Raw genomic sequence first — 27,500 nt, 5'->3', positions numbered from 1 at the left:
TTGCTGTACAACTACAACGGGATACCAGACGTACCTGTCCTTAATATTACTGGATACTTCATCGGAGCAGTATCGATACTCGCTGCGGTATCGACGCTGATGGCAATGTCCTACGAACGATATGTTGCCATAATTAAACCTTTCCGATACCCGCAAGCCATCACTACCAAGAGGGTGAAAGTCGCTATAGCCGGAATTTGGGTGAACGCTTTTGTGATGTGTGTCCTGCCATTGTCGTCCGTAAAGAAGGAGATTTTTTTGTTCACGTACTGTTATACTCATTTTGTAATACCATCGTTTGTGCTAACGGTCATGTATGTCAAAATTTACAAACAGATTGCTCTGTTAAGGAAGAAACTTAAGGAAGTTCGAGCAAGTTTGTCGGCTGTCACCAGAACTCGGGAACTTGAGAAGGAAAGAAAAATGGTCATAGCTTTTGTCTTGATCTTAATTCTATTTTATGTGTCCTTTCTTCCTTATTTCGTCTTTGTGCAAATTCTTTTCTTCTGGTCTCGAAAAGACTCCGGTGCTTTGTACGTGTTTAGACTAATTGCAAACGAGTTTTTAACGGTGAGTTCTTTGGTCGACCCATACATGTATGCTTGGAGGGTTCCAAAATTCAATCGCTCGTTGCGCTTGTGCTTTCAACTTCTCAAAGGCAGAAATGTTGGCACACTGTGGAAGGGCACCATTTCGCATCCTCATCACAAACCTGGTTCACCTGTGCTTCCGAAAAAGATAGTTCAGAATTCAGATCCACATGGGGAAGCTGGAATGCCTGTGACTCATCGTTCTACAAATATCAGTCCTGTATAAAAGAGAACTAGAGAACTCATTTGTCACAGATATCATGATTATCAATCATACGAAAAGATAACGTAGACTACACCCTCTTTGGAGAGGTAAATAAAACCATATTCATGTAAAAAAGCGTTCTCTGGTTAAAAATTATGTATATATATATATATAAATATATGTAAGCTTTTTAACCAGAAAACGCTTTTTTACATGAATATGTCTCCAAAACCTGGTTACTCTTCTATTTTTAATCGTAAATAAAAACGTAAATAAAAACGTACAAAAGGGAGAAGAGTTAAAAAACTTAAGCTTGTTTGGCAGGTCTCGCAAAGATTTCATTTGCCAATGCAATCAAGCTTTGAGGGTGCATCCGAGCCAACTCGACTGCAATCACTTTAACACTGTTGGAAATGTTAGCTTCTAGGATTATTAATTCTGCTTTGCACTTTGCTTTCTTTAACATGGAAAAGAATTCTAAGCAGAAATCGAAATGTATAGTTCGCCTTTGGAGGTGTCTTCTTTACAAATAAAAGTTTTGAAGCAACATGTATCAGCTGAATATTCTCCTTGTTTGAAACAATAGAGGAGAGCTCCTTGTGACTGCAGTGCTTTTGCCGCTTGTTTTCTTCGCAAACAATGAATAAGGGAGCATAGAACATCATTTCTGCAAGTCGTCCTATGTTCATATGTACACATTATCAACTCAAACTGCAATAAAACTAAAATTGAAACCCATGACTTCTGTGACGCCGGTGCAATGCTCTACCAACTGAACTATTAAGAAGCCCCTCAATGAATGAAATAAATGCCTGTATTTGAAGTGCGTAACTAATCTTGCAGTGTAATGACCACAGATGCTTTCGATTTTTGGAACTATTGGAGCCTAACTCCAATAGGCCATCAATGCCCCCTCCCCTCCCCCTCCTCCCTCCGTCACTCCAAAAATAATTAATATTAGTAAAATCCAACTAGTGGTCTATTATCAATGCTGCGTTCTGATTGGTTGAGCTACTAGTAGGCTATTAGTTATAGCCCACTTGTAGCGAAAAGCGCCGGCTTTGAAAACCAAAACAACAATTATAGTCTAGCTTTAACTAGCGAAAGATGTTTTGTCTCGATATTTTTTTGACCAACTGGTTGGATTTTACTAAAACAATTATTCCTCTCGCCCTCATGGCCTCTGAGTCAATAGCCCATTCGGCCTTCGGCCTCATGGGCTATTGACTCAGGGCTCGAGGAATAATTGTTAATAACTTATCGCTATCTCAAGATTTTTCGCGATTATTCCGTCTTGTTCACCTCTTACAATGCGGGCGAACTATCCTGTAAATGGGTGGGTACGAACGCGATTAATTAAAGTAAAGGTGGTAAATGAATGGTTCATTGTTGTAAGATCACGTTGTCGTCAAAACCTTGAGTTACACTCAAAACGTTCAATAACAAAATATAGCATGAACAAAGCTGAAGAATTTCACAGTCTTCGAGGACTTGAAATCCTAATCCGAAAAAGGGGAAGATGCGGTATTCATTGATGAAGAAGCTTTAACATGCTGTCCGACGGTTTACTTTAAAAGTTAAAAGTGCAGTTGTAAAGACTGTTCACTGTCTGCTGCGTGTTCGATTGTTCGATATTTAGCTCATTTGTTGCCTTCTTAGTATTCTCACTGTTCTTTTGATCAACTAAAGATCATTCTCTGACACTTCGGGTAACCGATCTGCCATTTTCACACCAGAGCGTGGTTTTAATTACGCATGAGCAGAATATTATTTGCAACAGAACATTTAAAACAAAACACTTATTTGTAGGCAGTTATTTGCAGGTCACGTGGTGGGTTCTCGGCCAATGAAAAGGGAGGAAAAATACATCGAATGATAATCACTGTTATATAGCTAAATTTTTTCCCCGAGCAGCACGGTGCTCTCATTGGTTACTTCGAGGTCACATGACATCTAACAAGAAAACTGTTTCCCGCCAAAGGTCTCCGAGCGGGCAACAGTGCAAAATCTATGACGTCATAGGTAACAGTGCACTGTTACCCACGAATAGGGAACTTAAGCAACGACGACGGCGACGGCACCGAGAACGTCATCTCAAAATATACATTCGCGTTATTGTAATCGCTTCGTTAATATTTCAACTTTTTTAATATGACAGGGGTGTGGTAGTTCCTCAAAAATGACGCTGGTAGGAATGGCCCTCAATTTAGGGCAGAAAATGAAAAAATTTCCTCAAGTAATGACGTTGTCCATAAAACCTCAAATTTGGCTATTTCACGTTGTAGTTTTGCTGACGACGGCAAAGAAATGGACAAAAGTGAAAAACGCACGTACAGGGCGTGCAAAGCTATTGTTTTTGCCTACTAAATATGCAAATTTGTGACGTTCTCGTTGCCGTCGCCGTTGTCGTTGCTTAAGCTCCCTAATGTTGACCGACGAGCACCGTTGCACGTTTTTCTTTTTGTGCTATGTTTTTCCGTGGGCTGCGCCTCGGGAAAACATTGAGATTCTGGGGAAGCAAAATGAACTGTTTCCCTCGGGACCAGTCATTAAGTGTTAATTGTTTGTCCACGTTGTCATCAAAATCTGAAAATTGGTCATTTTGCGTTGTTGTTTTGACGAGTACTGGAAAGAAATGTACAAAAATGCGTGCCACACGTGCAGCACGATCATTTTCTATTACTGATTTATGGCGTTTGAGCGACGACGAAGACGACTACGGCAACGCCACAAAGCAAGAATATGATTGGTTAAAAAAAGAAAAATAATCGTGCAGCACGAATTTCCGTGCATTTCTTTGGGCTTTTGTACATTATGCTTTTATTTCCCCACTAAAATGCTCTAATGCTCCCTAAAATGCTCGGTTTCCCCCCAAAAAGTTTCTGAAATGCTCCCTTAATGCTCAGACATGGGGGTTTTTAAAATTTCATAATTTCAATGTTTCAACACAATTACAGTTCGGTGCTTAATAAAAACGTTTACTTAGTAGAACAAGTTAACAAGAACGTATGTAAAAGTCGTAATACACCAGAAGATTTTTCTCAAAATGATCTGTTGTTCTGTTAATCCTTCATTTTGTAGTAAAAGCAATTTTCATTTCTATATACTCTGGGGAAAATATTAATTTTCGGGGAAAATGCCACTAAAATACTCGAATAATGTTCAATGCCTACGCCTCACTAAAATGGACGAAAAAATGCTAGCATAATGTACAAAAGCCTACATTTCTTGCCGTATTCCACATGACGACAACGTAAAATCACCAAATTTTAGGTTTTGACGACAACGTGAGCATATAACAATGAAACAGTCATTTTCTGTTTCGACTTTAAAACCGTTCGTACTCATCCAGTTACAGGATAGTTCGCCTGTATTGTAAAAGGTGAACAAGACGGAATAATCGCGAAATACTTCCGATAGCGCTAATTTATATTTTGGACTGACGTTTTCGTTGCCGTAGCCGTCGTCTTTGCTTAAACTCCCTAACAACAGCAACGTGAAATCACCAAATTTGGGATTTTGACGACAACCTGAGCGCACAACAATGAACCATTCATGTATCACCTTTACTTTAAACCCGTTCGTACCCACCCGTTTACGGGATAGTTGGCCCGCATTGTACGAGGTGAACAAGACAGAATAATCGCGAAAAATCTTGAGACAGCGATAAGTTATGTTAATTTTATTGCGTTTTGAGTTGATACTGTCTACATATGATGAACACACGACGACTTGCCAAACAGATGTTCTATGCTTCCATATTCACTGTTTGAGAAAAAAACAATGAGCAGCAAAAGCACTGTCAAGGGGATCCCTCCTCAATTTTTTCAAACAAGGAGAATATACAAGTGATACATATTGCTCCAATATTGCTTCGTGGCAATAGCTCTCTCTGATCACCTTCACAGTTTTGATCTGGGGCCGGTTCCTGAAATTAAGGTGTAATAACTCTATTCCAGGGATAAATGTACTGGGGGTCACCGAGTTCATTTTTGAGATATAAGCAAGTACAGACGAAATATAGGGTGTTTTTGAAGAGCTGTCATGTTGCCATAGTAACCTATTACGTAAACATAGTGAGCGCATTTTGTTAAGCAATAATTGGTGTTTGGTATGGTATCATAACATTTCTTTCACGTGATACAGTTTTGTAGTGACAACCCTTCTAAAAAAAGGTCCTTAAAAGTAGTGAAACTGGTTCCAGCCACCTATTAGTAAGCTGGACCCAAATTATTGCACAAAAAAGTAAGGGGGTGGTCTAACTTTTGAAGGTTTAGTAATAACAACCTAAGACTTTCGCAGACTACTAACGTTACAAACGTTTTTATATTGATGCGGATTATGTATGCAAATGAAGTCACGTGACTTTTTACGGCCACAAACCTCAAACTAAAAAACGGCAACAGTTTATGCTAAAATTTATTCCGCTTCGCTACTATTCGATTAGTCAAAATGGTAAAAGAAAACGAACTGCGCTTGGCCTTTTTTAAATATGTCTTTAGTTTTGGAAATTGCTGGTTTTCACTCACGTGATCAACAGCCATGTTTTTCAACGAAAACAAAAGGAAGTGTTTGCGTAATAATAGAGTTAAATTCCCGGAGGATTTCGTCGGGGCACCAACATGGCCGCCTTTTCTTTGTTTTGGGCACCAACATGGCGGTCGTGACGTCATGTGAAAACCGAGAATATACGGCATTTTGTACTAGTGCCCAGTCCCCTGTGGAAAGGATTTATTTTTTCGGACATTTATTTCAAATTATCTTGAAATGTCCAAGCACAGAAATGATGTACTCAATAGTGTTAGCATCATAAAGGTTAATCCAGCCACCAGAAAATTATAAAAAGTGTTACCGTTTAGCTGAAAAGATTTCTGAGCTAAAAATAACTTTAACATGTCAAGTGTTAATATATCGTTTTATAGAGTGGTTAAGGTTTCACATCTTATTGCTGTTAACAATGTCCCAAAGTTATTTCGTGTTGACCAATCCCTCACTTATTTTCATAAAACAGATCTGGGCCCAGGAGAATCTGGTTATAGCATATTTCACTCATATTGTACATACAACATAGACAAGATGAAAATATCGTGAAATACTTAGAATAGCTCAAACTAATAGTTTGAAGTGACGTTTTCGTCGCCGTAGCCTTCGCGGTTTCTCCCTTTGTTTTGAGGGTGAAAGAGAGTTTTACTTCATGAAAAAAAGTTTTTAGATATGGACATAGCTAATGCATGGATATGGTTATGAAACTCGACAAGTTCCTTTGTTTGATGTTTTTGTCCGTATTTTTGGCCTTGACCCTGCACAAAGCACACCTTTGTTCGATACGATAACCAATCACATCTTTCGATTAAATTATGCGCGACTAATTTGGGAACCCGTGCGAGACCAAAACAAAAGATTGTGCAGGGTCACGGTCAATTCAACATCGATTGCGACAACATTGTCCTCGCTTTTGAAGGTTTTAAGGTTTCATAACCAGTCCCTCGATTAACTATGACATGGACTAGGAAATATCGAGCAACAAAGAGATAAGTCAGAATGGGAGACGCTTGTATGAATAACAGCAGCCCAGCTTTTTCCGTTTCACTAAAAACAGGACGCTAAAGCTATGACAAATTGCAGGTGTTTTCGAACAGGTGAATTTTGCTTCAAACCCAAGCGTTTTGAAAGTATCATACATAACGTAACTGTTGAGTAACCACAAATCTTAAAATGACAAGCTTACTCCTGTAAAAAGAATCAGTGAAAAAAAGGCAGAATTGTTGGCAGAGTTAGAACTTTATAATTCAACAAGAAATAGCGTTTCTGACCTAAGTCGCGCTGATCTACAGTATTTGGGTTTAAGTTCCACTTTGAACACGGTTAGCTTTCAGTTGGGTACCACTATGTGATCAATAATTAAAATAATTCGACTTCTCAGGAGCTTGTCTCGTTAATCTAATGGATATCGGAAACTGTAATACTCGCATACTCTGAATCTTGTCAGCATGTTTAAAATATTTGTTTCTTTGAAGGAGAATGCACGTCTTATAAGTTGAATTGAAAGAGAAATGTCAGTTTTAGGGAGAGAAACAAGTGCTAGTCGATGCAAACAGTTAGGGACTTAAAGATTTACGACGGCGACGTAGACGAAGGAAAACGTCACCGATTGTCGCAAGTCTTTTGCAATCATTCTGTCTCATTCACGTCGTAAATTAAGTAAGTGCACAAAATGTTTGTCAGCAAACTCAGCCAAACATTTTTGTTTCCCGGCAAGCAAATTTTGCATTCATAACAAACGTTTCCTGAGGTCGCAAACGAGGAAACATTTGCTACCGCAGCAACGTTTCTGCAACATTAGGGAGCTCAAGCACACTCGTTTTTAAGACGCGGACGGCAACCGGAAGAGAAAACTTCTCGTGCCAGGACAGTGGTGTCTCCCACATTTTCATACTAATCACTCTACTGGAGAAAAGATACTTAGTAATGTAAATGTGGTTGTGTGAAAACAGGTTAAAGGGGAAAACAGCTGACTTCCGGTTGCCGTTCGAGTCTCAAAAACGTGGGTGCTTAAGCTCCCCATTGTTTCCTCGGTTACGGGCGCCTTTGGTGTTTCACGTCATTGCTATGGAGACTACAGAAAAAACTTCATGTGAAAAAATGCGTGCTACATGTGCAGCACGATATTTTTCTTCTTAAACCCAATGATTTTATTGTTTTGCGGCCTTGTCGAATATACAGCCATTTCTTTACCAGTCATGAATTGAGAACAACGTGTGCATAATGTGTTTTAAAAATAATATCTTTTATTTAATTTTCAACCTCGGTTAATGCATTTCTCGTGCTCTGATTGGTTCACTCAATCTCGGTTATCAGCTCAAGCGCCAAGCGTTGCTAAGCTAAAATTCTTTTCGCCGGAAAGCGAAATTTCTCTCTTTTTTGGTGGAAAGTGTGGATCAATTCCGACCTTTAGAAGTACGAGAAAAGGTGAGAAATGTTTTTGTAATGAGCCTGCGTTTGTCTGACAAACAGGTATTACACAACATCGCATCTTCACCAAGCTTTTTAGATTTCGCTCGAATTTTCTCGCTTTTTTCGCTCGTATTTCGTACTTCCAAACCTATGGAGTTTATCCAACGCGCGATCATGGAATAATTGTCAAATAGCCCACGCATGGGGCATCATTGTAGTTGCCCCCGTACGAGGAGGCATCATAGAATCCCCCGCGTATATATATGTGCCGAAGAACAAAAGACGGGGACTGTTGGCTTAATAGGGGGTATTCACGTGACGTCATTGTAGCCATGTTGGTGGATGAAAACAAAAGATATCTCATTAGCTTCTTTTGCTCGTCCGCCAGAAGTCATGCATTTCTCTATTGTTATTGGTGTCTCCAGAGAAACATCTTATTCCGGAAAAATTTTCAATGTTTCATGAGTGCGGTGCGCAAAGGATTAACAAAGTGCCCGCAAAGGATCACCAACGAAAGTGCACCGCACAGTCACCTGGGACAGAAAGTCGCACGAGCAGGAGCGGATCCAGGAATGTCACCTCTTGGTTATCTGGCATAAGTTCTCTAGGGGTCCGGGGTATTCCTCTAAATTTGTTTCCGATTTTAGGGGGGGAGGTGGGTTGCAACCTCCTCAACCCCTCCCCTGGATCCACCTCAGCATGGAGAATATTACACGATGGCGAGAAGATATGAATTTCATGTTCTCATTGCAAGAGTACTAGTGAGCGCTGCGAACGAATGAGATATTGTTCTTGCCACGAGAACATAAAATTCGTATCTTCGGTTTAACGAGTGATTTTCCTTTTATTATATGGACAATAAATATACATGGTGGAGATTGAAGAGCAGACGTTAAATACAAATACTGGGTGTTAATAAAAACAAACAAAGGCGTGACGTGTTGCTCAATATGACCAATCGTGTTACTTACGAAAAATACGCCACTCGGTTCCCGGATGTAGAGGTGTGTAGTTCTAGTTCTCGGTAAATTACTGCCGTCCATGTAATAAATGACTTAATGATCAGTAAGTGATAAAAAGTACATTCACTCTGAAATGCAAGCCAAGATATTGGTTGGATTCATGATACGGATACTCATGACTTGCATTGTACCATAACAATATCAATCATTTTCATTTGCTCACTAAAAAGATGGCGTTCCTCCAACGAAAGTTTACGAAAAATATGTAGGTTTTTTCTTACCAAGTAGCATTTGAGATAGACAGAGATACGCGAGAAGCCAAGACAAATGGATTAGAATATATGTACATCTTGCATCAGAGTACCTTAACTGAGACGGAATGCGCCTGAGAGGAATTTGTATTTAAACCCTTGATTTTGTTCGACGATTCATTGATATTTAAGTAAAACTTTTGGACTTATCCAATATTGAAGCGATTGTCCGATAAGACACTGGAAATTTAATCCAGCGCTCGCTTAAAAAGGGTATAAGATGAAAAAAGATAGGGAAACAAAAATCATTTTAGTAATAGTGAAAGGTTTGTCTTCAGAGGAAATACTAGCCGCTAAAACGTACAATTTTGACATGTATAAAGTAAACATGATGTCGAAGCTCTGGGGAATCAAAATAAGGACTTGTATGAGGAACTCGATTGACGATTGAGGTGACCTCTTTTGCACAGACTGAATTTAAATATATTCGAAATCGGTTTAGGGCAGGCCTAGGGTCTCACTTAGTGTTCATTAACAAAGGCCGGGTGTCCACTTACTTGGGGGTTCGCTTAGAAAAGGTTTCACCTTTAATTTAGATTGGTGTTTGATTGCCGAGTACGAGCACAGGTCAGCTTGGAGTACCTGTGGTACGAGAACGAATTTTCTATCCTGTGCATGAGCAATTAAAGAAAATTCAACGTGTGTCGGACCCTATAACAGATTGAAGTAGAGATATAACGACGGATACTAGATTTCATTCTTAGCACCGGATATCGGATTTTCCCAATCTGGTATCTCCGTCCAAAAAGAGCTTTTAAAATTTATTTGAACAATATTTTACTACATTAGTCCCAAGAGCTCATCTAGGGGGACGTATGTAAATCATTGATACAACAACATTACGAGTTATTACGTGAAAAAATTACATTAGATTTGACAAGAAATGACGCTAAAATAACACAAGAGACAGACGAGTTGGCCAAGACATAAAAAATAGAATCATATACTGAACTTCCTTCCAATCTTTATGATTTCACTATAATCTGACAGCTGGAAAGATCACTGCATTATCTTCAAACTTGATTGAAATGGCACCGTGAAGCAAGATTTCTAAGTTTTTGGCACGATTTGAAATATAAAGCAATATAAAGCGTTGAGCAGCGAAACAGGGGTAAATAAATAAGTAAGAGAAAACGCGCTCAGCAAGTACAAGGGGTGGGGGAGTGCCAGAAATTTATAAAAAACAAATACCAATTTAAGGCACAATGTTCTAGCATGAGTCTTGCACGTAATATGGATAAACACCTGCCATCCAAATCACAGAGCCTTTTAGCAGATTGCACATAGAATATCTCACGTAAAAGCGTACTCTTAAAGGATTCAGACTATCACGGACTGATAATGGTAGACAATTCTACAGCTTCACAGCCGATGAAAAAAAAGAGGATTTCAATTTTTCTGTCTCGGCAAAAAAAAAAAAGTTTAAAACCCTTCTATCACGTCTAATGCATACGATAAGTAATGGACAAATTGATGACAAACTGAATCAGTATCTAGGTGCAATATCATTAAACATTTTAAATAAAAGACCCGGCCAGCACAGTTTGGTCCTTTCAAAGCTCTAGACATCGTCATTATCAAGAGCTTCTTCAATTACTACAAAAATTGAAAATAGCATCTCTCAACACATTTCAACCAACGTTATGATTTCAGTCGGTTTTTCCACATAGCATAAAGGCTTGCGTGTACCAATTTTTGCTTTCCTGAACAACTGCTTCAGCCAGATGATCCTATCATCTTAGTTTCAAGGAGAGCTAATCCCCAAGTCCGGCTGTGAAACCCACCAATTGATTTTCTTAAGCTTCGTCTGGAATGAATCGTCTTCCCAGTGAGTGTTTCTTCAAGAAATACTACGGCACTTGGAGGCAGTGTAGTTCTCTTATTGCATGTTACACTCTGCGAAACTCATACACATGTTCCCAACGATATACACAACATCATATCGCCTCGCTTATTTTTTTCGTGTCTTTGATTATTATTTCCCATGGCGCTGTCGGGATGAGACTGGTCCACTTGCTTTCCTTGAGCTGTCACTGGCAAAGGGCCAACTTGAATTTCCTTTTTCTTTATACGTTTTATAACGGTTAGAAGAAGACCCGCTATTAGCGTCACAGCCACGCCACCAAGGAAACTTCCAATAGCCACACCAACGGAGACACCAGAATTACCGGGACTCCCGGAGCCATTGCAAATGCCCCCATTGCAATCTTGTGAAAATAAAAATAGTTTGCAGTGTGAAATTAAACAACTGTTCGAAATGAGATAAGTATGGTGAGCGAACTACTTGCATGAACTTGCATTTGGCTTTTTGTATGGTTTGGATAGTACGTGGGAAATACCGTTAACTGCCCATTAAGCAGTTATATTCCACTTAAAGCATAACTAATCACAAATTGGAAAGTCGTGTTTCATACAAAACATAAAAGTAATGTTTCGTCAACTTGAAAAGACTCACCTTGACCTGATGCTGATGGTTTTGATGATGATATAGAGGAGGATGCCAATATTGAGGCTGACATCGGCATTGCTGGTATTGGCTGTCCTGGTATTGATGACAATGTTGCCGTCAATGTTGATAGTGATGCTGACGTGAGCCCTGGGATCGATGTTACTTGAGGGTGGGATTGTAATTGTGACGATACTGGAGACGATGCTGCCCTTCCTGGTTCCAATGATGATGGCAAAAGTGGACCAGACAATGATGTCTTGACTGACGAGGATGTTGACGGGACTGTTGGAGTAGATGACACTCGTGAACTAGAAAATACTCTTGATGGCGCTTTTGAGTGTGATAATGAAAATACTGACGATGGTGTGGACGGCTTCCAAACCACCTCTGATGGTATTGTACCTAACGGTCTCTTGGTTGAGGAAGCTGTTGACACAAGAGCTGAAATCGATGATACTCGTGGAGTTGACAACAACCTTGTCGTCGAGCCTAATTGTGACGAAGACAACACTCTAATTGATGCAGTTGACTTGGGTGTTGATTGGGATCGCTGTTTTGAAGGAAACATTTCATCTGGCGATGACCTTGTTGTTGACAATGATGCCGAGGCAAATGCTGAATCTGCTGTTAATTGTGAACTTGCCAAAAATGTTGTAAAGGGTGTTGACAGTGATGCTGCTGGTGTTAATTGTGAAGCAGCCAATAATGTTGTCGGGTGTGTTGACAGTGATGTTGCTGGTGTTAATTGTGAAGCAGTTAATAAGGTTGTCGGGGATGTTGACAGTGATGCTGCTGGTGTTAATTGTGAAGCTGGCAATAATCTCGTCGAGGGCTCTGAGAGCGATCCTGCTTCTGACAATAATACCGTTGTCAATAGTGATATTGCATCCGACTCAGCTGTTGATGATAACACCGTTGACATTGTTGCCGATGCTTTTGAACTTACCACCATGGACATGTATGAAGATGTCGATAGTGATATTGCATCCGACTCAGCTATTGATGATAACACCGTTGACATTGTTGCCGATGCTTTTGAACTTACCACCATGGACATGTATGAAGATGTCGATGGTGATATTGCATCCGACTCAGCTGTTGATGATGACCCCGTTGACATTGTTACTGATGCTTTTGAACTTACCACCATGAACATGTATGAAGATGGTGCGGGGGATAAAGATGTCGATAGTGATATTGTATCCGACTCAGCTGTTGATGATAACACCGTTGACATTGTTACTGATGCTTTTGAACTTACGACCATGGACATGTATGAAGATGGTGCGGGGGATGAAGATGTCGATAGTGATATTGTATCCGACTCAGCTGTTGATAACACCGTTGACATTGTTGCCGATGCTTTTGAACTTACCACCATGGACATGTATGAAGATGTCGATGGTGATATTGCATCCGACTCAGCTGTTGATGATAACACCGTTGACATTGTTGCCGATGCTTTTGAACTTACCACCATGGACATGTATGAAGATGGTGAGGGGGATGAAGATATCAATAGTGATATTGCATCTGACTCAGAGGTTGATGACAACCCTACTGACATTGTTACTGATGCTTTTGAACTTACGACCATGGACATGTATGAAGATGGTGCGGGGGATGAAGATGTCGATAGTGTTATTGTATCCGACTCAGCTGTTGATGATAACACCGTTGACATTGTTGCCGATGCTTTTGAACTTACCACCATGGACATGTATGAAGATGTCGATGGTGATATTGCATCCGACTCAGCTGTTGATGATGACCCCGTTGACATTGTTACTGATGCTTTTGAACTTACCACCATGAACATGTATGAAGATGGTGCGGGGGATGAAGATGTCGATAGTGATATTGTATCCGACTCAGCTGTTGATGATAACACCGTTGACATTGTTACTGATGCTTTTGAACTTACGACCATGGACATGTATGAAGATGGTGCAGGGGATGAAGATGTCGATAGTGATATTGTATCCGACTCAGCTGTTGATAACACCGTTGACATTGTTGTCGATGCTTTTGAACTTACCACCATGGACATGTATGAAGATGTCGATGGTGATATTGCATCCGACTCAGCTATTGATGATAACACCGTTGACATTGTTACTGATGCTTTTGAACTTACGACCATGGACATGTATGAAGATGGTGCGGGGGATGAAGATGTCGATAGTGATATTGTATCCGACTCAGCTGTTGATAACACCGTTGACATTGTTGCCGATGCTTTTGAACTTACCACCATGGACATGTATGAAGATGTCGATGGTGATATTGCATCCGACTCAGCTGTTGATGATGACCCCGTTGACATTGTTACTGATGCTTTTGAACTTACCACCATGAACATGTATGAAGATGGTGCGGGGGATGAAGATGTCGATAGTGGTATTGTATCCGACTCAGCTGTTGATGATAACACCGTTGACATTGTTGCCGATGCTTTTGAACTTACCACCATGGACATGTATGAAGATGGTGTGGGGGATGAAGATATCAATAGTGATATTGCATCTGACTCAGAGGTTGATGACAACCCTGCTGACATTGCTGCTGATGGTGGTGTTTCTGGTGACATTGACGCTTTTGTCAGTGCTGATTGTGATGATGATTTTGGCAATGATGCCGAGTGCAAGGCAGACGTGGGTTGAGATGATGACAATAATGCTGGTTGCAATGCTGACTCAGATAGTGCTATGGAAATTGATGTTGATATAGTTCTAGATGCAAAGGTTGATGATGCTGATGACGTTGATGAGGCTGACTCTGATTCTGAAATTGAAGACGATGGTGATGCCGACCCATGTGGTGTTAAAGACACGGCCAGTGATATTGATGCTGATGAAGATCTCGATGCTGACTCGGATGCTGGTGGCGATGTTGTCTGCGACAATGATATTGACACGGATGCCGATATATATTCCGAATTAGTTGCAATCATTGACACTAAAGCTGATGTTAATATTGTTAGCGATGGTGATGCTGTCATTGATGAGGAAGGCGACATCAATTCTGACATTGAAGCCGTTCGTAGTGCCGACTCAAATGAAGACGAAAACACCGATGCCAGTACAGATGCTGATGATAATTGTGATTCAGATTGTGATGTCGACACTGATGCTGATGACGTTCGTGCTACTGGTGATGAGGGTGTCACTAATTCTGACTTTGAAGCTCTGGGTGGTGCTGACTCAAATGGAGATGATGACACTGATATCGACATTGATGTTGATGACCATTCTGATTGAGATGTTGGTGATAACACAGAGGCTGATGATGATGCTGAGTGTGATGGTGAATGTGACACTGATGTTAACATTGTTGCCAATGGTGTCACCCATGACCGTGATTCAGTTTGTGATGTTGAAGATGATGATGACGACCACGATGCTGCCAGCGAAGCCGATTCAGAGAGATTTAATACTGATGCAGACTTTAGGGTTGATGATGGTTCCGACTGAAAAGGTAACGATGATACTTCTGTGGGTGATGCTGACATTGTCGCTGATAAGGATTCTAACGCTGAGGATGTGGACGGTGAGGCTGTTGCTGACTTCGATGATGTTGATGACGTTGTTACTGAGGTGGGAGTTGCTAGTGTTGATACTGGCATTAAAGTTGACGATAACATCAACACCAATGATGAGAGATATGACGATGTTAGCGACGACCACGAAGACGAAGGTGATGATGACGGCCATGACGATGATGATGGGCTTCTTAATAAAGACAACGATGATTGGGATAAAGACCCTGGTGTCGTCGCGAATTCTGACGATGAACTCGAGATTACCTCTGTTTGTGTAACTGACCATGATGTGGATCCTTGAGTGAATCCTAATTTTGACGAAGTCTCTGAATTAAATGTCGATGCTGATGGAGACAAACCGTTAGTCCGCCATATTGAGCTTAATGCAGGGAGGGTTGACAAAAGAAACATTGCTGAAAATATACAAATATATACAATCGAGAGTCGTGCTACGTACTGAACAAACCTGCGTCGTTATATACTGAGAAATTGCTCAGTTGCACGAAGTTAAAAAAAGAGGATGAAAATGCGATGTTTTGAAATTGCTGCAAACTCGGAAAGACCGATAAACATTTATTTTTATTAAATGGAAAGTAAAGAAAGGACTAGAGGAAACACTTCTGCAAAGGAGAATGGGAGTTCGAAGCATTTTCAAAAAACAAAGAATTACGGCACGAGCAAATGAATGAGAAAAAAAATACAAGACGACATGGGGAAATTCACGCACACCGATAGTAGACTTGGAATCTGAAAATAGCTATGAAATAAGAGGCTCATTTTATGAAAATAATAAAAAAATGAAATTATTCTAGATTAGCGAGGATTCCTGCCGGAACGATCTTAAAGAAAAAGTAATTACCGAGGCTAGGAATGCGTTTGAATAACTAGAACTACTTGCAGAATAAGACATCACGTCTCGAGTATCACATTCGACGCACGTATAAAAAGTGTAAAAATAAAATAACAATCTTTAAGAATCTTGAAATATATATATAGGTTCTTTTTGACTGATGAGGCTCGAAAAGCGAAATATATTTCAAGATTCTTAAACATTGTTATTTTATTTTTACGCTTTTTATGCGTGCGTCGAATGTGATACTCGAGACGTGATGTCTTATTCTGCAAGTAGTTCTGCCGGAAAAAATGGTTGCGGAAAAAAAAATTACTTCGAAGGTATTGTTGATCATGTACTTATCTCCCAATCAAATTCACTGGATCGTTTCCAAAATAAAAGCATTTGAAAGTTTTCAATTCCTTTTTATATCCATGGTTACGACAAAACAGATTTAAACTTTGCGAGCTTCCTTAAAGTTCGTTTTTATCACAATTAAGGAAGAAAATGACGAGGATATGCTGATTTACATAGAAATTGTTGTTGTTTGCTTAAGAGAGGGGGAATTTGAAACCACTTCGTCTTTCTGAATTTTCAAAAATTATTTCAGAAATAACTAAATAAGCGTGCAAGATCTGGTTCATACAGTCAACGGAATCTACTTTGCCCTCAGAAATGTTCATAGGAAGGGTTTCTTGAACAAGGTAATACAGCACTGAAACTTTTCTCAATTTCGGATTTTCTATTTGGAACACAAAACCAGGAAGAAAGATTTCCGCGTTGCACGAATACGTCATGTACTGAAGGGCCGAAAATGTCTTCAGATTTGTTTCACATCAACAGGACAAAACCGATCAAAGTAGACGTGATAATTATATCAGAAATGTTTCGGAAATTGCTTCTTGCGGTATTTTTAGGACGCTTTAAAGCTGCGGTATATACGGTATAAATTTCTTTAAGGCAAAAGGTGTCACTAAAACAAATATTTAGCTTATGTTTTCCTAGGCATCCCACTGCCCTGTCTGGGCAAAAAACGACGCTGTTTGCTCGCACATTTGTAGGAAATGTTAACCTTTCCAATTTCTCCAGAGCGGAAGGAAATTCGAATTAACTTTACTGGAAAAGAAATAGAAAAACAAAGGTGCAACAAAAAGAAGTGCAGAGAAACGAAGCTCAATTAAAATTTCTTTTTTTCATGCTTGTTGTTTCTTCCAAGAAAAAACCGTCGCATAAAAACTCTAGGCCCGGAAACGTACCTCTCATTGCACTTTCAAATGACAATTCAAACCAAGTCTTTTGCAAGCCCAGCATCATAGATGACTTACTTTCCAAAGTTACTTGTGAGGAAAGTTCGTCCACTGTGTCAAATGTGGATTTGTCACGATTTTCTTAATGGAACTTGGCACCTAGTCAACTGTCAGCCATTAATTAATTTGCCAATCTCTTATCATTGGCTTATAAGTGTCTCGTTTTGTTTTCATCAGTGGTCACTGACTAATGTAAGATTTCCTCTTTACAAACTACCTGCTGTAGAACAATGCTGTTGATATTGCAAGCGAGCAGCATGATAGTTCACAAACTGTTGTCAGTGTAACAAAAAGCGTATTCTTTTGGGGTTTTATAATTAATATTTAGAGAATGAGAACTATACGGAATATTCGGGTTCACTTGTTCTTTTACCATCCGTTCGGTTTATTTTTGGAAGAAAAATCATTGGGGTTTCTCTTTGTTCTCCTCGTAATGGCAAAAGGAATGTACTCCACAAAAGAAAGTTAGGTACAACAGAATACGGTTGTTTCATGAGAATTTACGAGCCGGAAAACTGTTCATCGATCATCAAATAGGTCCAGTGGAGACCAGTGGAACTAACCAAGAAAAAAATGGAACGACATTTTTCATCAAAAGTCAAATTTCCAACCGGACCGAAGCGTTCCATTTACGTTTCGACCGAAAATTCGGTTACATCACAGTGAAGTGGGACTGGAAACGAGAATTTTTGTAAATGGAACGGCACGTTTCGGTCGAACCGGACCGGCCGGTCAAAGAGGACCACCTCTGAAATATTACGGTCGGACCAAACCGAAACGGACCTTTCCATTTGACTTCAGCCCGAAAATTCCGGAAATTTTGGCTTAATGGAAAGCACCCTCTATCTCCACTAATTCCCTGAGTAAATTTCCTGTGTAACTACATTTTTAGGAACAGTTTTTTCCGGCAAAAAGTATCATATTTCCCTTCACTCTGAGATAGCTTTGTTTTGATTGGCTTTTACAACAGTTGGCGTGCTATGGATGAATCTCCCAAGGGAGGCGTTATATAAATAAATCTACTCGGGAAAGGGGAGACATGTATGGGAGAAAGAAGTTCCCCTTGATGAGCTCCTGGTCTGAAAGGAGGACAACAAATTCGGGGCTTGTCTCTCGGTCATTTTGAATTTTCGATCACGGATTTTGGGTGAATGATAAGCAATCCACGCGTTCTTGTGGTTTTGGTCATTCCGGCGCGACAATCACACACAAAATATTTCCGAGGGTCAAGTAGTTCTCGGATCACCGCTGCAGAAACCATTTCGTTTTTCGTTAAAAGAGTTCCTTTGAAAAATTTAAACTTTGTACTGATTCCGTTAATTATAAACCGGAAATGAAAAGAACGCTTGGAAGCGAATGAAAAAGCTAAAGTCGTTTTGCTTTCAGTTAAGACGCAGCTATTTTTAACCTTTGCCTTTTTCATGTGAATGAAAACAAATTTTCACACTTCAACCTTGAACTCAACTTCGAAATATACGACGGAGACACATGATTTGCTGAGACAAGAACGGAATATGCAAGAGGGCTCAACGACAACATCTTGCAAAAATCTCGTATGTAATGTTTAATGATCTTTCCACGCATGTGGAGTACTCTGTGTGTAATAATTAACTACCGTGGAAAAAAAAGAGCCGTTCCTCAGCACCAGCGAGCAGAGTGGTATCGATTTTGTTGCCAGCAAGCTCTATGACATAGTTTCACGTCTCCCAGCCAGGATTTTTTTTTTATACAGTCTGAGTTTTCACGGCTTGTAAGAATCATAGTTTCCCAGCAAGCAAACCTTGTTTAGAATAAAAAGTTCCCAGTAAAATCGCTTTCTTTAAACTTCCAGCCAGCACGTTTTCTGTGTAGTTTTTGCACAAGTTAAATTTAAAGCCACATGGAACTAAAGAGATTCGTTTCGTTTGATTCGTCTTTCAGTAAGACTTCAGGAGTTCGTTGGCCACGGAGAATCACCCCTTGCGTTTTCGCTGGCTTACAATTTATTTTCGAGCTATGAAATCTTGAATAAATTCCAAAGAACCTTTGTCTCCACTAAATCATCAAAAATAGAACGACGATAGCGATTTAGGTTTATGAACGCTGTACTGCATTCCAGGGATGAGGACTTCGGTTTCCCCTTCTACTACCCAGTGTTAGAGCGGTTGGTTAGATCGTCGCACCGGTATCGCGAGGTCACGGCTTCTCTACACAATTGCTAAAATTGCGTTCATAACTGCGAGGATCATAGCTTCAGTTGATTTTTTTGTACGTTGTTAAGTAAGAAATTCCGGGCAGTATTAATGATAGAGTTAAGACTATCCTTTTTGTGCTATCAACTTTTTTTGGAAATTTCAATCTCTTTTGGGTGGATTGGAAAAATACGTCTCGATGTTCTTTGTGGTTTTTTAGTTGACTTAACAAGTTTCAATGTTTTGGAACTTCTTAAGAAATCGCAAACACTTCTCCACTAATTAAGCCACTGAGCACGTTTTGATGTTTTGAAACTCCTTACGAAATCGCAAACACTTCTCCACAAGCTCAATTAAAAAGCTTCGATGTTTTGAAACCTCTTAAGAAATCACAAACACTTCTCCACTAATTAAGCCATTGAGCAAATTTTGATGTTTTGAAACCCCATACCAGATCGCAAACACTTCTCCACAAGCTCAATTAAAAAGCTTCGATGTTTTGAAACCTCTCAAGAAATCGCAAACACTTCTCCACAAGCTCACTTAAAAAGCTCCGATGTTTTGAAACCTCTCAAGAAATCGCAAACACTTCATTCTCGACTAATTAAGCAACTGAGCACGTTTTGATGTTTTGAGACCCCATACGAGATCGCAAACACTTCTCCACATGTCCCGCCACACCCGATCTGTCGTCGCGCCCAGCAAGCTTGCCTGTTGACATATTTCCCGCGAAATACTGCGAAACTTGACCGCACTCGCTGAAAAAACACGCTTTTCCTTTTCCTGAATAAAAGCTATGCTATCAAGCAATGGTTTGAGAGAACCCCTGCCAGCAAGGGATTGCCAGCACATAAATTTTCCAGCCAGCAACGAAATGCCTTGGGAGCGGATATTTTGCATATTGGCTCTATTGAGCCCTCCTGAATATGTGCAGTAACATCCAGCTCAGCTAAGAGTTATACGACTACCGAAACTGTCGTCTGGAACTTTTGCTTCCCGTTTTCCTGCAATGAAAATCGACTTAACTTCAATTTAAAATTTTTTTTTTATAAGAGTTTGTATGCCTTCGATTCTGGAGTTTGAAAAGGCCGAATTTCCAAATGTTTAGGCTAACTAGACGCCTTTAAGTTTAGTTGTATCTGTCAGTGATGACTACGGCTGTGTGAGCTTTGGTGTCGTTATAACAGAATGCAAATTAGGTTTTGACAATTTAATTAACCTTTAGATGCAACCCAACCTGAACAAATTAGGTTTTGACACTTCAATTAACCTTCAGCTGCAACCCAACCTGAACAATATTCCGAACACAAATTAGGTTTTGACACTTCAATTAACCTTCAGCTGCAACCCATCCTGAACAATATTCCCAACACGTCCTTTTACTGTCAAATACAAACACGGCGAAAACCGAAAGCGCTTCGAAGATCAAGTTTGCAATATTTCTTTCTTTTTTTTGCTAGTCGCTCTGGTTAAGAAAGATTTGGATGGAATATATTCTTGCCTGGAAAGACTGGAAAGCTCATTTTCAGACCTTTAAAATTGTGTCTTTCTTAAGTAGGATTTATAGCCATTTCTCAGGGAAATTTGTCGGCGAATGAAAAAGAGTGTTCCCTTGTGGAGCAACCAGTTGTGGCCAATAACCTAACCAGCAACGTGAACAAATTAACAGCAAAAGAAATTCTCTGCGATCACTCAATAGAGTTGAAACCCCAGCCGACAGGACGCGTGGCCTCTTATCATATGCGACTACGAATTATAACGTGGGCTACCACATGTATCCCACGTAAAAATGCATTATAGTGTATGAAACAACTATGGTTGGAATTCCATCCAGTTACGCTAAATGAAACATACTTGGTAAAAAAGTGGCAGAAAAGAGGTAAGAGGTAAGAATATTTGACAAAATTTCTTCCCCTGCCCGAGCACCAAAACGTTTTCACAATTGAAACTCAGTGAGTGATTGGTTGTCTAAAGTCCTTGGAGGCCCTGGCAGGGTTTGGGCAGCCTGTCAAAACATTAGAGATATAAGAGGTGTCAGGAGCTTCCATATGTATTGTACCCTCGAGTTAACCCTGTCCCGTATCTTTCCTTTCTTTGGAACTACTATATTTTGACGCATGTGACTGAGAACATAAGTCACATAAGTGTGTGATTGGTTATTGTGAAAACACCCACCAAAGCCCCCCTGGGAGGTGCTTCCAAAAATAAAAAGATATGGGAAAGGTTTGACTCAGAGGGTTAATGGATGGTTTTCACGTGACGTCATCGCAGCCATGCTGGTGGACGAAAACAAAAGATCTCTCATTAGCGTCTTTTGTTCGTCCACCAGAAGTCGTACGTTTCTCTGTTGTTTTGGTGTCTCTATAGAGATTGGTTGAAAACGTCCTATAGCGAGCTTTAGCAACGATGACAGGAACGGCAACGAGAACGTCATATCAAAACATAAATTTGCGTTATCGTAATCGCTTTGCGACGATTCCAAGCTCTTAAACATGACAATGGAGTGGCAGTCCCTCAAGAATGAAAACCGATATGACTCACGCTTAGTTTAGGGGAAATTATGAAAATTTATCTCCAAGTGCTGACGTCCTCAATAAAACCTCAAATTTGGCTATTTCACGTTCCTGTTTCGCTGACGACGGCAAAGAAATGGACAAAAATGAAAAACGCATGTGCAGAGCGTGCAAAACTATTGCTTTTTCCCACTAAATATGCAAATTTGTGACCTTCTCGTTGCCGTCGCCGTTGTCATTAGGGAGCTTAGGCAACGACAACGGCGACGGAAACGAGAACGTCATCTCAAAATATACATTCGCGTTATTGTAATCGCTTCGTTACTATTTCAACTTTTTTAATATGACGGGGGTGTGGTAGTTCCTCAAAAATGACGCTGGTAGGAACGGCGCTCAATTTAGGGCAGAAAATGAAAATTTATCCTCAAGTAATGACGTTGTCCATAAAACCTCAAATTTGGCTATTTCACGTTGTAGTTTTGCTGACGACGGCAAAGAAATAGGCAAAAGTGAAAAACACATGTGCAGGGCGTGCAAAGCAATTGTTTTTGCCCACTGAATATGCAAATTTGTGACGTTCTCGTTGTCATCGCCGTTGTCGTTGCTTAAGCTCCCTAATCTCCCTAATATGGAAGAGGAGGCTCCGGTTAGTGGGCTCTTGGAGATGTTGACGCCATCTGGTAAACGAGTGGTTCAGTTTCACTTCAAATACCGGCATGCACTAAGTTATTCTACAGCTATGATAAAACGTGTAATTTTCTTTTAACCCGTACAACAAGTATATTTTTTAATTATAAAGGAGAGTGGGTAGATAGGGAGAGGATTTGACCCAATATAGCCTTGGCTATAATGAAATAAATCATCGCGCAATCATAGATTAGTAAAATTAGCGGCCAAGCGTGACTAGAGTTGTTCTCATTGGTTAAAGACCACGCGCGCTTTCTCCCAATAGGAGACTTGGACTTAAATTGCCATTGTAATTTTTTTGTCTTGATCGACAGGCTATTGTCATGCAAGGACACCGTGAAATAATGGCAAGACCGCCATTTTCAAAATGGCCAGCAAACTCAAATTTTCATCCGGAAAGGGACGGTAGTTTTTCTTCATTAAATTAGTATCTTTCATTATTCGCTGGGTCATTTCATTTACCAGTTCCTCAGAAGGTATGAAAACTGCCTGTATACTAATTTGTAGCCTTTCTCATACGGGACGATGTCTCATTTTGAGAAATTTCAAAGTAAAATGGACTCTCTGTCTACCAAGATGCTTTGCACACCCTTGTTATGTTTTCATTCAGCTTGGGAAAGAAATAGGCGGTAAAAGCTACAGAGGAAAACTAGAAAGCTGGCCAGCGGAATAAAAAATATATTTGGAACGAACAAAGCGCCGCTGTCGTTCTTGGACTGATAACATATCGCATATTTCGGAACGATTTTGTTACCTTACGGGGCTTGCGTCGCCAGAAATACGGGTCGCATAATGAAAAAGCAAATTTCAATAAAGTACATTTAATACTGATCTCCGTTGTTGGAAAAAATACTCGTTTGTTTTGTCTTTGACAATTTGAAAAAAAACGTTATAAAATTATTCATTGATTATACTCTTCCTGGCAAATTTGTTCACTGAAAACGTATCGTTCAATTCGGGAATGTTTTCAGGAATGCTTTTAGCTCCTGAATAAAAAACTATAGCATCTCATCCAAAGATTGTATGAAACAAGAATTAGAATTCCAAACAAGTCTCGAAAATAAGATTAAGATAAGTCAAGGTAACTCGACAAAATAGAGATTACAAGCTGTACAAATGTCACTCGCCTTACAGCGAAAGGACTTCCGCAAACTCGCTGATTGTTTATAGTTTGTGGTATCCCCATCAATCAATATGGGCTCTCAGTGATCTCGAACTGATTTTCGTGAATGGGTGCATTTTCTTTGTAACTGAAGTCAATTAAAGGTCTCCTAAATTTGATAACGCGCGTGCGAGCTTTACGAATAATTAATGATGTCCGGTCATTTTTCTTTCGCAGAAAGACGACAGAACGTGGTTGTACTTAGATTTTCCCGATGCAAATCTCGAATTAAGTTGGGAAAAGCATCGTTGATGAGGTGGTATTCGTGACGTGTTCGTTACAATAGGCCATTTCCGAGTTCATGTCTGCATCCTCTTCAAAGCGAGTCCAAGTGCGAAGTTTTTGTGATGGTAATTAGTTCTACTTTACATATGAATGAAAACTAATTTTCATAAAACCTTCGCACTTAGACTCGCTTTGAAGAGGAGGCAGACATGAACTCGGAAATGGCCTATTTATGGAATGTCATCGGAAATTTCCGGAGATCTTCGGGTATGATTGTTCGTAGAATAAAAATTTCACGCTCATGCAGAACTCAAGAAAATTGTATGGAGACATTCTGGGCCGCTTTGACATAATCTAGCACACATGCTTTAATAATGCAAATAAAAAACCTATTTTAAACATGGATTTTAACTTTAAAAGAGTATATACCAGATTAAAGGACTCAATACTCCCTACACTATGACATATACCGGTATTACAGTTTTTACATACAGCAATGTTTAAATTAATTGTTTTGTTTTCCTAAACTGATTTGAACAATTACTTATTAACTGATGATTGCTATTTTAATTTAGCACGTACGATCAATGTTCCCAAGTTTTATGCACCATTCACACGAAACCTTAACCATGTTTTAAACATGTTTGGTTAAACACGGTTTCAAGGTGTTTTCTTTTTAAATCAGGTATACTAATTTTCGTCGACTACAAATTTAGGCGCGGTGTCCTCATGGCTAGTGTGCTCGACTCCGGAGCGAATGGTTCGGGTTCGGGTCCTAAGACACTTTACTCCCACGGTGCCTCTCTCCACCCAGGTGTATAAATGGGTACCGGCGAAATGCTGGGGGTAACCCTGCGATGGACTTGCATCCCATCCACAGGAGAGTCAAAAATACTCCTAGTCGCTTGATGCCACGGAAACCGGGGATAAGCACCGGAGTGTTGGGACATTGGCTCGGAAGGCGCTTACAACAAATTTAGCACAGGTCAAAGCATGTATGGAAACTCACCTGAATCTCTTGCAAAAGCCAGTCCTTTATTTTTCTGTGAATTATTTTAATTTTGTTAACCTCAGTTTAGTAAACGTGTCTTGCTAGTGTGAATGGGGTATAAAATCATGTTCCATGGTTTGTAGGCGGCCTTTGTTTCATCCTTTTATTCATTGTCTTTTTTGTCTTGACACACGCTCAGCATAGCGGTCAGTATATAGAAAATCACCTTAGTCAATGATTTCGAGTGCAATTTCGGATAAATCAGCAGCACGAGTAAATTTCTTAAAGACTAAACAAATTTTACGAGCCCGCAGGGCTATTGCAAATTACTTGCACGAGATATATCATGCGATTATTTGTTATTAGTATGTACAAAAACAATGGATATCGATGAACTCGCGCGGGCTACTCAAAAGTAAAGTAAAGTAAAGTGGTGCATTTATATAGCGCCTTTATCACAAACGTCTCAAAGGCGCTTTACAATGATCAATTTACCCCCAGCGGACTGGAAGCATATACAGGCGCAAATTGCAGCCGCTTCTAAGCAGTCCATGCATGCTGGTACTCATTTTACCGTCCTCGGAAAGATGGAAAGCTGAGTGAACACCGGATATCCTTTGCTATTCACCTCCACGCAACTCGCGCGGAATTTGCGCCCGAAAATGTTGTAATCTTTGCAGGAATAAATAAGTTACAATCATCTTTTGTGCTATGTTATCTCACTGTTTTAGTATAAACTAAAACACCCGGCTCGGTAAATATCGACCACTAGCCACCTTCACTTCGGTGAATAATTGCTAATTAAAAACTGAACTACAGATATCAGATTTCCAGCATTTTCATTGGTTCGCCGGGCACAGGATATCACTTCATATACCTGCTGTACCTAATATGGTCAAGGAACCCGTTAGCAATAAAGCGAGCTGAAAACATTTTTGCAGCTCTGAGAAAAAATTGCCGGCAAAAGCCGTTTTGGACCGGAATTGTCCGAGGCAGTAGGAGAGTTGTTGATCCTGGAGTGTTCAATAAAACAATTATTCTACTCGGGCGTGCTGGATGTAAAATAATTATAGCCAACACGGCGCTACGCGCCTCGTTGGTAATTAATCACTTCGTATCCAGCGAGCCGTCGTAGAATAATTGTTAAGTAACCCCTCTTATCGTGTTTATTTCATGTCATGGCTTACTAGGCCCGCCTACATGGACGTTATTGGTTGAAAACTAGCAACACTGATTGACATGGTAGCACTTGCAGAAACTTACAGTCCAAGAAAAAATCCTTCGACTTCTGAATTAAAACGTCGTTACGTCCTCCTAGCCTGTCCGCCATTTTGTTTTCTTGCACTTTCCTGTTAATCAATTTAATTTCAACTTTCTGTACTGTTTTGGATTAACTGACGTGTTCTCAGCCAATGAGTATCTTCCCTTTAAGTATGGTGACACTGCTTTCGTTGATATCTTTTTTTCTCTCCGTTTACTGTAGTTTCTTTGACATTAAAAGCGCGATTTCGGGCTCGAATAAGATGTGATACATGGTAATACAATGCAGAAGAGGTAACCCGATGTAGAAAAGAGTGCAAAAATAGGCATTCTGGTTGGACAATGAGCAAAGAAACACAAAGGTAGCCAATACGCGAGCCCTTGGCGGCAGCGCAGAATTTGGATACGTGATTCGTGATACGCATGCGTTGCTTCCGCATAATTATGATACAGCTTTCTCGAAAAAATTTCGTGTATATCAAGTTATTTATTAGTAATCACGACTTTTATTCATGTAATTTGAAATAAGCACTTGCAAATGTTCTCAAAGACAACAGATTGCTCTTGTTCCGCTGAATCGTGCAATTTTGTTGGTTTTTGAAAAAAATTAATTCGTGCTCATTCATTCCAAAGTGCAAATCATGTGATTAATCTACGTAATTATGCCGTGTCAAATAGGGAAGATATCGTTGACGTCACCTATTGTCATTAATGTGCCAACCAGACCCTCATTGGCTGTCGAAACAAATGGTCTTTTGTTCCTGTGGTTGGCACATTTGAATAACAAAAGCAATGTTTGTAAACCAAAAATGCACTATGGAAACCATGTGCACCTGCCTCAAGGGGAAACGGGAAAACAATTAATTTCACATTTGTGTGCTCAGCTTCCTAAAATTTGTGTTTTACTCTCCCACCGACAGTCTACTTTATTGAGGTAAAGCAAGGTAGAATCCTGCCTCGTCTTGATTCAAAGGCCAGGTAGCTGAGCAAACAAATGAAGGGAACATTGTGGTGCTGCAGCAACCTGGCCTTTGGATCAAAACGAGGCTTGATGTTGCCTCACTCTTATGTAGACCTCGCTGCTTTTTTTTTTACCAATAATTAACAACTATTCATTTAAGAGTCGGTGGCTAGTGGATATTTATTTTTAGTATATACCAAGACAGTGAGATAATATAGCACAAAGAGATGATTTTAACTCATTTCTTCATGCAACGATTACAATATTTTTGGGCGCAAATCCCCGCGCGAGTTGATCGCAGGTGAATAGCGAAGGATATTGGGAGTTTGAGTAGCCAATCAGAGCACGCCTTCAACGCGATCCATTGTTTTAGTATATA

At 39.9% G+C, this 27,500-nt stretch overlaps 3 protein-coding genes across 5 annotated transcripts in view; 1 reads left to right on the top strand and 2 right to left on the bottom strand.

Moving 5' to 3' along the window:
* LOC138016988 (adenosine receptor A1-like) overlaps positions 1–1,342 on the top strand; it is an 11,270-nt gene extending 9,928 nt beyond the window's left edge. For both annotated transcript variants that reach the window (XM_068864182.1, XM_068864183.1), the window contains exon 2: positions 1–1,342. This exon is cut by the window's left edge and continues 695 nt beyond it. In XM_068864182.1, the coding sequence (XP_068720283.1) occupies positions 1–816 (816 nt within the window). In that variant the 3' untranslated portion in view covers positions 817–1,342.
* Positions 1,343–9,738: 8,396 nt separating this feature from the next.
* LOC138014916 (streptococcal hemagglutinin-like) lies at positions 9,739–17,209 on the bottom strand. The gene is made up of 3 exons (XM_068861802.1): positions 17,101–17,209; positions 11,478–15,425; positions 9,739–11,229 (listed from the first exon to the last, which is right to left on the bottom strand). Exons 1-3 carry the CDS (start codon positions 17,156–17,158, stop codon positions 10,928–10,930), a joined length of 4,308 nt encoding a protein of 1,435 aa, XP_068717903.1. The 5' UTR covers positions 17,159–17,209; the 3' UTR covers positions 9,739–10,927.
* Positions 17,210–24,246: 7,037 nt separating this feature from the next.
* Positions 24,247–27,500, bottom strand: part of LOC138014917 (tolloid-like protein 2) — a 26,621-nt gene continuing 23,367 nt past the window's right edge. For both annotated transcript variants that reach the window (XM_068861803.1, XM_068861804.1), the window contains one exon: positions 24,247–27,500. This exon is cut by the window's right edge and continues 202 nt beyond it. The gene's annotated coding sequence lies outside the window, so the exon portion shown is untranslated.

This window comes from Montipora capricornis, chromosome 9, assembly GCF_036669925.1.
Source record: "Montipora capricornis isolate CH-2021 chromosome 9, ASM3666992v2, whole genome shotgun sequence".
Taxonomy (NCBI): domain Eukaryota; kingdom Metazoa; phylum Cnidaria; class Anthozoa; order Scleractinia; family Acroporidae; genus Montipora; species Montipora capricornis.
Note: the sequence above shows the minus strand (reverse complement) of the source record. Positions and strands in the feature narration are given on the sequence as shown.

Coding starts and splice junctions, on each gene's coding strand:
- LOC138014916 (XM_068861802.1), bottom strand. CDS start 17,158: ATGATGCTGGGCTTGCAAAAGACTTGGTTTGAATTGTCATTTGAAAGT. Junction 15,426..17,100: donor ATTTGAAAGTGCAATGAGAG/GTACGTTTCCGG, acceptor GTATATTTTCAG/CAATGTTTCTTTTGTCAACC. Junction 11,230..11,477: donor ACCATCAGCATCAGGTCAAG/GTGAGTCTTTTC, acceptor TATTTTCACAAG/ATTGCAATGGGGGCATTTGC.